We start from the raw sequence: 14,025 nt of genomic DNA, 5'->3' as shown, positions 1-14,025 counted from the left end.
TGTTTCAGGTCCTGGCTTTGCACATTATGAATCCCCACCCTATTTGCGCCACCCCATAGACCCCCAAAACGACGCCATAAATAGAAAATCCCCTTTTATTAACAGCCGCGGCGGGGCGGGGAGCCCGTCCTACGGCCGGGGGGGCTGCTGGTGCTGCACCATCTTCCTGAGCTCCTCCCAAAAGAAGAGGCTGAGGACGGTGTGGGGGCCAAGGCGGAGGTAGACGGCGCCGATGCCCTTGTACAAGCCCAGCAGCCCCTCTTTGCTGGAGATTTGCAGGACGCAATCCCAAAAACCCCGGTAGAGCTTGCCCTGGGGAGAGAGGAGCCGGCTGCGCACCCCCGGCCGGGTGCGACCCCGGGAAAAGCCGCGTGTCCCCCCCCAAATCCTTACCGTGCCGTCGGCGTCCACGGGCTGGTTGTAGAGCCGGGTGCTGACCACGTCGAAAGGCGTCATGGTCACCGCCACGGCCACGCCGCTCACCATGCCCCCCGCCAGCACCGTGGCCCAGCTGCCCTCCCCGAACCACTGCGGGGAGCGCGGGCCGTCAGCGAGAACTCCCCCCGAAACTCGGGGTGCGTGGGGGACGGACGGGGCGCGCGTCCCCTCACCCCGCGCCGGCAGACCCAGTCCTTGGCGGCCGCGAAGGTGGCGAGTTGCGCGGCCGAGCCCACGGCCACGCGGGGCACGGCGCCCGTCACCCCCCGCCACAGCCCCGGCACCCCGTGCTGCCGGTAGATGCTCTCGAAAGCCCCGGAGATGCTCTGGGAAGAGAAATAGATTATTTTTAAAAAAATCAGGAAAAATAGGAATGGTGTGTCCCACCCCCCCACGCAAAACTCATCGGTGACACGAAGCCGCCGTGGCTACGGACGGGTGACACCAGTCCTGAGGGGTGTCTGGTGTCGGATCCCCGTCCCCCCTCCCTATCTTCACACTGTTATTTACGGCACCTATACATGGCCCAGCTACCAAAAGCGGCTTGAAATACCCGGCGGCCAAAATATCGTCCCGGCGTGCGCGCGGCCGCCAAATCTTGTGTCCCCCCAGCCCCGCTCACCTCGTGGTTGTGCTGGTGGCCCACGGCCACAGCGGCCAGTGTCTGCGCCTGGAGGTGGGTCTTGACCTGGGGGGACAACACAGGGTGACAAACGCCCCCAAGCCCCCGCCGGACAGGCTGTGGTTTCCCCCCATCTTTTTTTAGCAGCTGTTCGGGGTGTCCCGAGCCGCCCTGGCAGATGTGGGGTGCCCAGATGTGTTGCTAAACAGCTTCTCTAGGCATTAAACCCTGTTTTTTTTTTTATCCTTCCCCCCACTTTGGTAAAAAGCCCCCCCACAAACACCCACTGCAGCCCCCCCACTTGGAGCTCTGCACCCCCAACTACAGAGGAAACCACCAAAAAGAGGTAACAAAAATATCCCTATTTGTTTATGAGGGGTTTTCCACTTCATTTTGGGGGGGGGAGGATCAAGGGGAAAGGGGGGGTTTGGAAAAGTGCGTGTATGAAGTAGCCCCATATTTTTGGGGGTGCAAAACAGGGGGAGAAGGGAGGCACCGAGGCAGCATTTATATATTATAGGATGTAGCCAGCTCAGGGCTGGCCAAAGCTTGGGGAAGGGGGGGAGCAGGGGGTGTCCCCAAAATGCCCCCCCCCCCTCATTCCTCCCCCCCGGTGCAAGGGCATCACTCACCAGGTACGCGGGGCTGCTCACCACGGCTCCCACCGCCCCGGCCACGGCCCCGGCGGCCACGGTACCCCCGGGGTACCGCGTCCAACCGGCGTCCTCGGCGCAGGAGTAGCAGTAAAACCGGACGCCGTTCATCAGCCCCTGGTAGAGGAGCCCGGCGGCCAAACCCTTCTGCAGCCCCCGCACCCCGTCGGCCCGGCACACGGCCCCCAGCGCCCGCAGCACCCCCCGGTAGGGCCGGGGGTACGTCCCGGGGGGCTGCAACTCGCCCTGGAGCTGCAAGCGCGTCTTCACCACCTCCAGCGGGTTGGTGAGGACACAGGCCAAGCAACCGGCAGTGGCTCCCAGCACCAAATCCGTCCCCGGTGGAACCCCCCCGGTTGGGGATCCCTGTGCGATGCCGGGTCTGTTTTGGGGGGGATAAGGGAATTCATGCAGGGGGGGTGTGGGGAAGGAGGCGAGAGCGCCGGCACCCGCCATGCAGCACCTGCCTGCGGGGATGGCCCCGGGCTCCAGCTTCCCCCACTCAACGCGGGGGGAATAAAGAGGGGAGCGAGCGCCGCGTCCTGCAAAACACCCCCCAAAATCCAGAGCCGCCCCCCCCCAATTTGAGAAGGGATTTGGGGCAAAGGTCAGGCCTGGGGGTGCGTCCCCCCAACGTCACCGGCACACGCGCCGCAGCCAAATCCCAGCTGAGTGTCCTCGGCTCTCACGTGACGTGGCCCGGCGCAAATAGGGAAAAAAAAGGGCTGTTTCTGAAAAAAAACAAACCAAAAGGCGCGATCAATTGAAATAAAAGCCAAAGGAGGGTGGTTTGGGGGGCACACGCAGGGATCCACCCCCTCACCCCCATGAACCCCATGGGGGGGTGACGACCGGCCAACTCGTTGCGCGTGTGGCTGCGGTTTGGGGGGTTTGGGGGGGGTCTCTCCACCTTGTCCCTTTGCCAGCCCCTCCTGGGGTCACTGAAATGCTTTGAAATTGGAGCTTTGCAGGTCAAAAAGCTGCAGGGGGGGGTCACTGTTGTGTGTTGTCCCCTCTCCTGGCTTCCTGTTTTTAGGGCTTCTCAGTGACACCCCTGGGGACCCGGGTTTACACCCCAGCCAAGCCACTTTGGTGATGACTCTGGGTGGGGGGAAACCCCCCAATGGCTGCCCCATCCCCAATATCCCCCCCTTTCATCCCTAAAGGCGAGAGGGCAGGCCCATGGGCTGGTGGGTCATGCTGGGGCTGCCCTGGGGCTGTTTATTCCTTGTCTAGACTGGGAACATCCCCCGGATTCAGGGATAAACGAGGCTGGAGTGTCAGGACGGATAATTCGGGGTTGAAGCCATGAACGTCCCCCGCTGCGGGGTTAACGCCGCCGGAGCAACATCGCGGCTCCAACATCACAGGGGGAGGAAGAACAGGAGCCCGTGGCGTGGAATCTGTCGTAGGGCCAAATCCGCGTTACCAATGAATATTTATTCGGGGAGGTGGGGGGAAAGGAAGCAGATGTATATACATATACATTCAGTCATGTACGTTTCCTCCCAGAAAAAGGCCCCGTGAATGTATATTACATGAGAAGGTCTCTAGATTATTATTATTATTATCATTATTTAAAAGCTGGGGTTGTGCCTCAAAGGGCTCGTGGTGATGGGTCCTCGCTGGCCTGGGATGGGCAAGCCGAGATGGGGACACGCTTGGTGGCAGCCGTGTGACAACGTCCCTTGGGAACATCGGGCTCGATCTCTTCTCTCCCCCGGCACATGGAGCCAGCGTCCAAACCTCAAACCGGCTTCTGAGATCTCCTAAAACGGCGCTGGCACATTCAAAGCCAAATATTTGGCCCCGGTCCTTCTTCCTAACCCTCACATCTCATCGCCAGGCTGGGGAGTGGTTTGGTGATGTCTGGAGGCCCCGGGTGGCATCTCCAGGAGACGCTGGAGGTGAAGCGGTGCCGCATCGGTGATTGTGAGCAAGGAGAAAACATGCACGGCAGCGATTTAACGTTCCCGTCTCGCCGCCTCTACCTCCCCACCCTGTTTGAAAATGAACAGCTCCTCCATCCCGCTCCCCACCGCGCCGGGGGACGTGCATCCCCAGCCCACCCCGCTCCCCCGCCTCCCTCGTTACTATGGGGAATTATTCCACAAATGGCAAATTATTTTGCCCCGTGGCGGCTGGGGGAGGAGGAGGGCGCAGGCTCGTCTGCGCGGCTACAAGGAAACGTGCTGAAGTATCCGTTTGCTCCCCAAAATGCGCCGGACGTTCCCGGCTCGGCGGGGATGGGGTGCGGGGCCTGCAGGCACGTTCCTGGTGCTGCCCCAGCGATGGCAGGAGGGTCTGGGGCGCCGGTTGGTCGCGGGCCGCTCGATCCAGGCCCCGCTCGCCAAAAACGCGTCCCCGTCAGGCGTCCTCGCCCCACCGGGGTCAGCACCAGGGGTCCCGCTCCGCTCGCCCGCGGCAGAGGCTGTCGCTGCGCTGCCAGGCGCTGTCGATGAGGCTCTGAGCGTCTTCGCATTTCTTCTTGACGGCGGCGTCCAGAACGGCCTTGTGCAGGAGGTCGACCTGAAACACACGTGAGGGGCGGTCAGGACAGGGACGAGCAACAGCCGCTTCTCCTCCCTGTTGAAAAGCCACCTCAAAACCAGACGGGAAATTTGCCCGTGTCATACAAACGGGTGGTGGAGGGGGACGGGGCTGACACAGGTGCCTCCCCACTGCCCCGCCAACCCTGGGTGCCACGGGACACGGGCTCCGAATGCCACATCCCGTGGTTGTACGGACATGGAGGAGCCTGGGCCTTTCCTGCCCTGCGTGGGGGAGCTGGGGTCACTCTGCAGGGACAAATGTGCCCAGGTCTGGAGCATCTTTGTGACGAGGAGACACTGAGAGAGCTGGGGCTGTTGAGCTGCAGAAGAGAAGCTGAGAGGGATCTGATCAATGGATCAATATCTCAGGGTGGGTGCCAGAGGATGGACCAGACTCTGTTCATGGTGCCCAACGCCAGGGTGAGGGGCAACGGGCACAGACTGAAACACAGGAGGCTCCATCTGAACATGAGCAGAAACTTGTTTGCTGGGAGGTGCCAGAGCCTGGCCCAGGCTGCCCAGAGCGGGTGTGGAGTCTCCTTCTCTGAGACATTCAAACCCCCTGGGCCCACCTGTGTGATCTGCTCTGTGACCCTGCATGAGCAGGTGGGGCTGGGGGATTCCCAGGGGTCCCTTCAACACCAACCATTCCACGAATCTGTGATTCCTGTGACGCTGCCCCACACGCTCACCTGGTAGATGTTCCTCCATGCGACGTTCAGCGCTGAGAGGAACCTCTCCAGTTCTGTAGTGCAACTAAAATAGAGGACCCAGGAGGGCAGGAACTGCTCGCGGTCCTGAGCAAACTCCTAAACACCAAGAGAGAGTCGAGGTGTCATCACTGTGTCTGTCCCCGGCCCCAGGCCAGCCCGAAGCACCGCACTCACCAGGATACAGTACTCCTTGCCGGCCTCCGTGGAGACAGTGGTGATGTCCGTCAGCTCCACGGTGCCCAGCGAGCGGAAGAAGCTCGTCTGACAGTCCTCGTGGCAGGTGAAAACCTTCTCGTCCGTCAGCACGAGGCAGCAGGGGACACAGGGCGAAGGGGTGACACCTTGGGGGATCACCTGGTGGGGAAAGGGAGGGGTTAGAATTTGGCACAAAGGAGACCCATCTCCACGAGGGAGATAGAATCATAGAGTCATTTTGGTTGGAAAAGCCCCTCAAGATCATCAAGTCCAACCACAACCCATCCTTGGCACTGCCCCATGTCCGTCTGTCCAGCCCTCCAGGGATGGTGACTCCAGCACTGCCCTGGGCAGCCTGTTCCAATGCCCCACAGCCCTTTGGGGAAGAAATTGTTCCCCAGATCCAACCTCAACCTCCCCTGGTGCAACTTGAGGCTGTTTCCTCTCATCCTAAAGATCTCTTGGCTCAGGAGACATCTGCCTGCTCCATCCCAGCCAGACACGCCTGCTCCTGCCTGGGCTGTGCCCCAAAAAGGCTCCAGGTGAAGGAGGGGGGTGACGCACTTGTGTTCGGGGGCCTGTCCCCGGCTCACCCCTTTAGAGACAGCCTGGCAGAAGTACTGCATCCAGTCCGCCATGTCCTCCTCATTGTCGGCGCTCAGCTCCAGGGAGGGCCGGTCCGTCAGGATCACCTGGAAGGAGTGGGGCCGGTCGGTGGTGTTGGAGCGCCGGCATCCCCCGCACTGCTCGCCGCTGGGAGAGAGGGGGAGGATGGAGATCAGCGGGACAGACTGAAAACAGCCTCCGCCCGCCCTCCCCATGCTGCACGTCGCCCCTTTTCCCCCCCGGTGCTTGTTTCCCAGCTCTGACATCCCCTGTGGTTGCTCCAAGGGCGGCCTCTCTCTCTGCAGATTGTGGTAGAGCTGGAGTTGAGCGTGGTGGGTTTCACAGAATCATAGAATCACAGACGGTTTGGGTTGGAGGGACCTTCCCAGCTCATCCAGTCCATGAGCAGGGACATCCTCACCAGCTCAGGGTGCTCAGAGCCCCGTCCAGCCTGGCCTGGGATGTCTCCAGGGATGGTTCATCCACCACCTCTCTGGCCAACCTGGGCCAGGCTCTCACCACCCTCAGGGCCAACAATTCCTTCCTCAAACTGACCGGATCACGATTTGCCCTGAAACACCTCCCTGGATGTCCCCAGCAGCTCCTGATCCCCAGATCCCTGCCGAATGTGGCTGCTACATCCCACCAGCCACTTACCCCATGTTGATGGAGAGCAGGGGAGTGACGTCCGTGCGGTCCGGGTACTGGTACAGGATCCCGTTGCTGCCATTTGGGAAGACAAAGAGAGGTGGTAACGAGTCAGCTCAGCTCCAGTAACGGCACAAACGCCCTCTGCTTCGGTCCCAGTGCCACCCCTGCCCTGCACTCCACCCTGGCGTTGCATTTCTGCTGCCGAGCATCCACAGCTGGTGGCTTTATCCTCCCAGGTGACAAGATGGGGCCTCCCCATCTCCCAAGCAGCTCCTGGGCAGCAAACTGCTCCCAGCGCCTTCTCTGACGAGCCTCAGGCCCGACCCGCAGCCCCAGTGCCCACCTGAGCACCACGAAGCAGGTTTTCCACTGCTCCTTGCCCAGGTAGGATGTCCCCGCCTTGTAGTGCAGGACGCCGTCCTTGGTGATGGCGTTTTCGGTGGAGGTGCAGCTGTCGGTGGTGGTTCCCAGCGCCTCGTCCATGGGGTCTTCCCAGTGCACGAGGCCGTAGAAACGCACGACCACGTCGCAGGCCTGCGAGACCAGGCGGAGAAGTCAACAGGAGGGAACCTCCTGTGAGCCTTGAGCCTCTACCACGTGTAGCGACGGTCGCGATATCCAAACTCACCTCGCACTTGGACTCCTGGGCCACAAACTTGGCAAGTGCCAGTTTCTCCATGGTGGCATCCGTGAGGATACTGGGGTACGGGGGCTCCCGGCACCCTTTGATCATGGCTGACTTAAGGGAGACCAGGAAGAACCTGAGAGGGAGACAGAGATCTCTGATGACAGCAGGGCAAACAGCCCCTCATCTCCGGGCTTCCCTTCAATGTGGGCTTTTGGTCTGCCAGACCAAAGGGTCTAGAAACCAACCTACAGACCAAATGTGATGGGGGTTGTGAAGCCTGAGCTCCAGGAAGGAGGTGGTTCAGACTGGGAGGTGAACACTTATCCCCACAGAGCCCAGTATGACCATCCAGACCCTAACGAGGTCACCTCCCTGAGCTGACAACATGCAGAGACCTGGGGACGTGCCCTGAAACTTGCTTATACCTGCTCATCCCAAGCAACACACAGGACACGTAGTCTGCAGGACCCAGAGGCTGGGAGCCTGAGGGACAGGGTGACTCCGGTGTGTATCCAGGAAGATACTTTGTGTTTATCCACGCTCAAGGCACTTCCAGCTGCCTGTGGGGTTTAGCCAGTGGCATCAAACCAACCCCCACAGGATTTGTCATGAAGGGCTGTCACCGGAGTCTCCTGTATTCCCCAAATCACGCTGGGAGGCTGAGGCGCCAGCCAGAGGCCCTGCAGCCCGGGAGGAACGTGCCACGGTTCGCCCATCGCTAAGAACTTACTCGGTGAGAGCCACGTCCGCGGTGTCGAGCAGGAACTGCTTCCTCCGATTAGTGCACACCAGCGTCACCGTCTGCTGATCCAGCCCGACCTGGGACACACACGAGCGGTTAGGGACGGCTGGCAGGGGATGGGGGGGGTGGCGAGGCAAAGCGGGTCTGGACCCGACTTCTGGCCCGGGGGAGAAGCTCAGCAGTCGCTCTGCTGCCCACAAGAAGATAGGAGCAAGCTGGGTGCCCACAGAGGTGGCATTGGAAGGGATAACACTTTTAAGTCTCCCAGTTGCAAGGATTTGTTGGTCAAATGGGACAGAGAGCCCCCCAAAAACATCCCACCGTGATGCTCCTGACAGCCCTGCGAGCAGAGAGGTGAGGACAGACCCCCCCAAGCTGCGCTCACCGAAACATAGTCCAGCTCGTTATAGGAAACGGCCTCCTCCACCATGTACGGCTTCTCCGCTGCCCCTGGCACAGACACAAAAAGCCGCGTGAAGGGGGGAAAAGGAGCCCAGCGCTGCCTGGATCGGGGCCACCGCACAGCAGCGGTGACAGACCTGCAACCCAATCCGTGTCCCAAAATGTGTCACATCCAAATAGCTACACTCTCTTTGTTCAACCCCATCCTCTGCGGTATCTAGCAGAGGCATTTTCCAAAACACTTGCCATTTACCTAACTCTATTGTCTCCAATGGGAGCAGACTTATAGTACTGGCAAGGGCTTTTGCAGTTGTTGCGTGTACATGGTTTTAAACCACGGGATGGTGGGATGGGTGGGATGGGTGGGAGGGCAGGGTCTGTGTTCTCCAGCACTGGAAAGCCTGACAATGAAACAAGGAGCTCAGCAGTTTAACATGTGGTTTCCTGGAGGTGTGTGGGGTGTCCGTTTTTGGGTCAGTTCCCTGAAGAGATGAAGTCTTCCCCTCCTTTATGGGGGAAGCTCTCAAGAAGCATTGCAGCTCTGAGATCCCTCATGAAACGCTTGAAGTTTAGAAGCACGGAGGAGGACAGAGGTATATCCAGGGCTTCCTCGGGACAAATCAACCTGAGCTCCCTGTGGTGGCTACAGGAGACACGAGGGAGCTGGGGGTGAAGGTGGTGAGCTACGGTGCCCTAATTTATGGACAGAGGATGGATCACGCAAGGCTCCCTCCCTGCCGTGGGGATGGGATACCTTTGCGGATCAGGTACACGTAGCAATCGGTCAGCAGGACGTAGATAAGCTGCAGGTTCCCCTCCATGTGCCCGGTGCTCATTCGGATCATCTGTGTGGAGAGAGAAGAGCCCTCAGCCCACGGGTGACGCTGGCACAGAGCCGGTCCCTTTGCGGGAGATGGGTGGTGACCTCCTTACCCGGAACAACTGCTCCTCGTTCTCCCGAAAGACGTGGATCATCAGCAGGAGGAGATGGTTGTTATCCACCCTGTGAAGACAAACAGAAGAAGATGGATGTAAATATGCGGCTGGGGGGGTCCAGGAAGGGCAATCCTCTTCGTTTTTGCACTCATCCGTGATTTTCCTTCTCCTCGTGACTTTGTGCATCACCTTCATCCTGCAAAAGGCTGGGCTTTGCCCCCCAAACCAAGGATGAAGTGCCAGCTTGAGCTCAAGATCATTTGGAAGGTGCTCTCCCCCCTGAGCAAACCCAGCCTCACCTGAACTCGGAGGGGTGGCTCAGCTCCGAGGGGCTGCCCTGACCTTCCTCCACACCAGAGTCCTCGGCGCTGCTCGGGGACGGGCTGGGCTGCTCCTTCTTCGGCTCACAGGGAGCCTGGGGGGTGGCAGGTTCCGTCTGGCCAGTTTGGGCTTCACCACTTGTCCCTCCAGCCCCCTCTACTGCCCCAACTGCTTCTCCCTCTCTGTTTTCTTCTTCTTCTTCAGGAGCCTCAGCGCTACCAGAAACATGTGGCGGTTGGCCAGGCCCTGGAGCGTCATGGTGGCCACCACCTGGTGCAGCAGCGTTTGGACTCTCGACGGTAAAGCGGTAGAAGTCCATGGGGGCTGAAATCCCCTCGCTAAAGTCGCCAGAGGACGATCCATCCGGGGTCTCCCCTGGCGTGCCGGTCCGAAAGGACTGCCCGGGGGGCTCGAGGGGGACGTTCCAGCCACCAGGGTCCAGTTGCCCGTTGAGTTTGTCCATCACCTTGCTCAGCGGCTGCCCCACGCTCTCCATGGACGTGTCCTTCATCTCGGGGATGCGCAGGGCCAGCTGGCCCAGGGCAGAACGTTCGCGACTCTCCTCCTGCCCACCCGGGGCAGCAGGACCATCATCTCTCTGCGGGTCCTCTCTGTCACTCAGCCCGTTGACGCCGCTGTCACCGCTGGCCTGCTGGGCCTCGGGCACTACGGGTGCAGGGGTGTTCACCGGCTCCTCAGGCTTCGCTTTCTTCTTCTTGCCTGTTTTTTTCTTCTTGGCTAACCTGTGTGGTGAGAGACCAAGAGAGATGTCACTCACCTGTGACTTTTGCAATGTAGAATCTCAGAATCATTTTGGTTGGAAAAGCCCCTCAAGATCAAGAGTCCAACCATAACCCACCCCTGTCCCTGCCCCATGTCCTGAGAACCTCATGTCCGTCTGTCCAACCCTCCAGGGATGGTGACTCCAGCACTGCCCTGGGCAGCCTGTTCCAATGCCCCACAGCCCTTTGGGGAAGAAATTGTTCCCACATCCAACCTCAGCCTCCCCTGGCGCAACTTGAGGCCGTTTCCTCTGCTCCTGGCGCTTGTTCCTGGGGAGCAGAGCCCGACCCCCCTGGCTCCAAGCTCCTTTCAGGCAGTTCAGAGATCAGAAGGTCTCCCCTCAGCTCCTGTTCTCCAGCTGAACCCCCCAGGTCCCTCAGCCGCTCCATCACACTTGTGCTCCAGCCCCTCACCAGCTCCATTCCCTTCTCTCCACTCGCTCCAGCACCTCAAGGCCTTTCCTGGTGTGAGGTGATCCCGCAACCCCTCTGGCTGCCATTTTGAGCCCTGAGGTGATTCTGGTGTTCCTGGGGCCGCCATTTTGTGTTGTGAGGTGATCTTGGTGCCGCCATTTTGAGCCCTGAGCTGAGGGGCCCAAAACTGCCCCAGGATTCACGGTTTGGCCTCACTGTGCCCAGCACAGGGACGGTCACTGCCCTGGGCCTGCTGGCCACACCAGTGCTGGTACCAGCCAGGATGCTGGTGGCATTTTTGGCCACCTGGGCACACGCTGGCTCATGTTCAGCCGCTGTCACCAACACCCCCAGGTCCTTTTCTGCCCAGCACTTTCCAGCTGCTCTTCCCTGAACCTGGGCATGCGCTGGCTCACATTTATCATCGAGATGATGGGAAGGAAGGAGGTTTCAAGAGGGGGTGGGAATGCCGTGTCCCTGGTGGCCAGAAGAGGGAGATGCGGGCTGGAGGCCTCTCCCGTGTAAGCGTTCAGGCCTCCCATGGCACCCAAAGTGCTGCTGGGTCACCTTTTTTTGTGCAGCGAGCACGGTGCTCCCCTTCCCCTGTGTCTGCTGTGCTGGGTGCAATGTAATCCCGCTCCTCTGCTTCTCCCAGAAAAAAACAGGGCGCCAGAGCCAAGCACAGGCCTGCTGGGCTGGTTTGGGGTGTCCTTATCCCCAGGTGTGAGCAGACGGAGCCTTGAGAGCTCTTTGTCTGGGTTTATGGGCTCCGAGGGACCCCTGGGGATCTCCTTTGCAAGAGCCAAACACCAGCAGCTCTGCGGAGGCGTCTCCCTCAACAGGTTCGGCCACAGCATCTCAACAAGCAAGAGGAAGGATGGGAGAGAAGATCCGAGACCCAGTGTTGCTTCAAACCTGCCACCAGCTGGAGAAAACCTAAAATAATAGCCCACAGATTCCTCTGAGCTCCCTGATACAGACTGTCAGGTGAAAGTGTTTATGCTCAGCCAGCCTGTAGCTCTGAGGAACTCGCTTTGTTGACACCTACAGAGCATCAGTTGGTGTCTGGAGGCATAAAATCACTTTCTTGTGATTGTACCCTCTTCCTCGAAAATAAGACCTACCCCAAAAATAAGCCCTAGCATGATTTTTCAGGATTTTTGAGGATCCTCAAAATACAAGCCCTACTCCAAGAATAAGCCTTAGTTACAGTTCATTAAAAAAGTCAATTTAAAAAGTGTCCAGACAGCTATAAATATAAAAAAAAGGCATGTTTTGGAGCAAAAATTAATATCAGACCCTGTCTTATTTTCAGGGAAACAGGGTATCAAGGCTACACCACACATGCTGTCTCCCTTGGGCTAGAAGAGGCGGCACATCTGGTGACAGATGACACTTAGGGACGTGTTTCTAGCGCAGGCAGCTCAGTCCCTACCTGATGACCTCCAGCTCCGTGCAGCTCTCGGACTGGTCCGTTCCTTCGGGGGTGGCTTCTGTCTTCTCCTGAGAAGCCGTGTGCACCGGTGTGGTCTCGGTGGAGGACAAGGGCACGTCGGCTTTCTCCTCGTTGAAGGGGTTGTAGCGCTGCGTCGGGCTCTTCACCAAGGCCTTGGTGCCGTTGGCCTCGGAGGCGGTGGAGCGCGAGCAGCTCAGCGTGTCCGTGAGGTCTCCGTCTGCAAAGACAAGAAGGAAAAGCGGGGTGAACGTCAGCTCGGGCACCTGGAGCAAGTCAAATCAAGCAAAGCTGCGCGCTGGGGGCTCAGGGTGCTACGTGGTCACCGCGCTGCTCACAGCGACCCCTTCCCGGGCACCGGCCGAGCCTCCTCGGGCTTTTTGCAAAGAGGGACGGACAGGCCAGCGCGAGACCCAGCAGCATTTTGCACCCAATGCAATTTAGACAATGCCTGGAAATAACAGCTGGGTCACCCAGGAGCCGGCAGCTGGATTAAGAAGTAGAGGTGGAGTCCTTGGGAAGGAACCTGGGGGGTCTTGGGGCCACGGAGCTCCTTATCAAGGTGACAGCAAGATCACTTCTCACATTGCTGACTGTCCCCTGCGATGGGGTCTCAGGAAGACGCCGGCTTGGCTACGAGGGCAGAAATGGAACCAGCGCGCCGAGCAGCGATCCTTACGGAGCCGGCTGCTTTTCTCGGCTCACACGTGACACACGCGGGGCTGGAAGTGTGGAGAGGGGACACGCAGCATTCACCGGGTGTGGGGACAGCAGGCTGCGCAGACAGGTCGTAGCACAACCCGTTTGGCCCGTGTTAGTCTTCAGAGGGAAAAGGAGCAGCGGAGAAGTCATGCGTGGAGTTATCCATCCCCAAAGTCACGCTTACAGCAAGTTAACCCTGCCCTTCTCTACTCCAGCGCCCTACACCAGCTAGAAAGCTCTTGCTAGGCAGGGAGGATCCCCCTGAAGGAAACCACAGCCCTGCCCAACTGATTTGGGGGCGCAGGGTTTGAGCAGGAAAATGAAACTACTTATAAAAATTGAATAAAGGCCGTTTTGTGATTTCAAAGCACGGTTTTGTTCCCATTGAAACGCTGCCCCGCAGCAGGGAGGGTGTGAAGTCCATCGAGGGAAGGAAACCAGGGAGATAACATTGACGTTAAAGGGAAAATAAAATGTTTAAAAGCTATTTCAGCCCTGGGCTTCTAGCCTGTATCACCAAAACGAATGTAATTTCTTTTGCCTCCTCCTTCTGTTCGGATAAAACGATCTTTGTCCAAAATACAGAATTTGACCCCAAATGCATCCACTGAAAACAGGGAACTGCCCCAACTTTCTTAATGTCTTGCTCTGTGTACAAACGGCAAGGAATCGGTCAGTAGGTAACCTGGAGGGGGTTTAGGATGAGAGCTTTGCTATGGCCGGGGTTTGCTCAGCACACACGCAGCCCGGAGCATCGGTGGATCACACCGCTCTGTAACCGGGATCTGCATCGGGGAGCCCGTCACCCCTCCGAAAACCACCGGGATCTGCCCCCAGCGTCCCTCGGCTTCTCCCCGCCCGCACGGAACACCCGCGGGGAAGCTGGTCGCCGGGTGCTGGGTTTGGAAAGGTGGTTTGTCCTCTCTGCGCGTACCCTCCAGCTTCAGGGACACGTTAAACCATCTCTGGGAGCATCTCTGCGCGTGGGGTAAGAAAGAAGATGAAAGGGAGCGTGTTAGAGGCATCCACATGGAATCCAGGCAGAACTTCCCCAGATATTCAGGCAGTACCGGCCAAGGCAATTTGGATCCAAGGCTCCGTCCAGCTTTTAGCTGCACAGGACAGAGCGGGGCTGTATTTCCTCCAGGGTTAAAGCAGAGGGTTCTGCTCCTGTGACACACAAAGGGGCTGCGTGGGGAGGGAGGAGAATGAGTT

General features: G+C 59.1%; 2 protein-coding genes across 4 annotated transcripts in view; both read right to left on the bottom strand.

Moving 5' to 3' along the window:
• Positions 1 to 77: 77 nt before the first annotated feature.
• Positions 78 to 2,387, bottom strand: SLC25A34 (solute carrier family 25 member 34). Of its 2 annotated transcripts, XM_082069609.1 has the most exons (5): positions 1,693 to 2,387; positions 1,061 to 1,126; positions 612 to 764; positions 394 to 528; positions 78 to 312 (listed from the first exon to the last, which is right to left on the bottom strand). In XM_082069609.1, exons 1-5 carry the CDS (start codon positions 2,167 to 2,169, stop codon positions 130 to 132), a joined length of 1,014 nt encoding a protein of 337 aa, XP_081925735.1. In that variant the 5' UTR covers positions 2,170 to 2,387; the 3' UTR covers positions 78 to 129. The 2 variants fall into 2 exon arrangements, with proteins under 2 accessions (XP_081925735.1, XP_081925734.1); XM_082069608.1 differs by having other exon boundaries at positions 78 to 528.
• Positions 2,388 to 3,132: 745 nt separating this feature from the next.
• Positions 3,133 to 14,025, bottom strand: part of PLEKHM2 (pleckstrin homology and RUN domain containing M2) — a 29,235-nt gene continuing 18,342 nt past the window's right edge. For both annotated transcript variants that reach the window (XM_082069742.1, XM_082069743.1), the window contains 13 exons: positions 12,091 to 12,328; positions 9,438 to 10,202; positions 9,136 to 9,205; positions 8,957 to 9,047; positions 8,186 to 8,250; positions 7,789 to 7,877; positions 7,059 to 7,191; positions 6,774 to 6,964; positions 6,437 to 6,502; positions 5,767 to 5,926; positions 5,153 to 5,332; positions 4,958 to 5,074; positions 3,133 to 4,242 (listed from right to left, as the gene is read on the bottom strand). In XM_082069742.1, coding sequence (XP_081925868.1) covers positions 4,105 to 4,242; positions 4,958 to 5,074; positions 5,153 to 5,332; positions 5,767 to 5,926; positions 6,437 to 6,502; positions 6,774 to 6,964; positions 7,059 to 7,191; positions 7,789 to 7,877; positions 8,186 to 8,250; positions 8,957 to 9,047; positions 9,136 to 9,205; positions 9,438 to 10,202; positions 12,091 to 12,328 — 2,303 coding nt within the window. In that variant the 3' untranslated portion in view covers positions 3,133 to 4,104. The remainder of the gene's footprint in view (positions 4,243 to 4,957; positions 5,075 to 5,152; positions 5,333 to 5,766; positions 5,927 to 6,436; positions 6,503 to 6,773; positions 6,965 to 7,058; positions 7,192 to 7,788; positions 7,878 to 8,185; positions 8,251 to 8,956; positions 9,048 to 9,135; positions 9,206 to 9,437; positions 10,203 to 12,090; positions 12,329 to 14,025) is intronic.

This window comes from Streptopelia decaocto (genome assembly GCF_964273445.1).
Source record: "Streptopelia decaocto genome assembly, chromosome: 20".
In the NCBI taxonomy this organism is placed as follows: Eukaryota; Metazoa; Chordata; class Aves; order Columbiformes; family Columbidae; genus Streptopelia; species Streptopelia decaocto.
This window is presented reverse-complemented; position numbering and strand designations above follow the sequence as displayed.

Coding starts and splice junctions, on each gene's coding strand:
- SLC25A34 (XM_082069608.1), bottom strand. CDS start 2,169: ATGGCGGGTGCCGGCGCTCTCGCCTCCTTCCCCACACCCCCCCTGCAT. Junction 1,127..1,692: donor TGAGCAGCCCCGCGTACCTG/GTGAGTGATGCC, acceptor TTGTCCCCCCAG/GTCAAGACCCACCTCCAGGC. Junction 765..1,060: donor GCCACCAGCACAACCACGAG/GTGAGCGGGGCT, acceptor TTCTCTTCCCAG/AGCATCTCCGGGGCTTTCGA.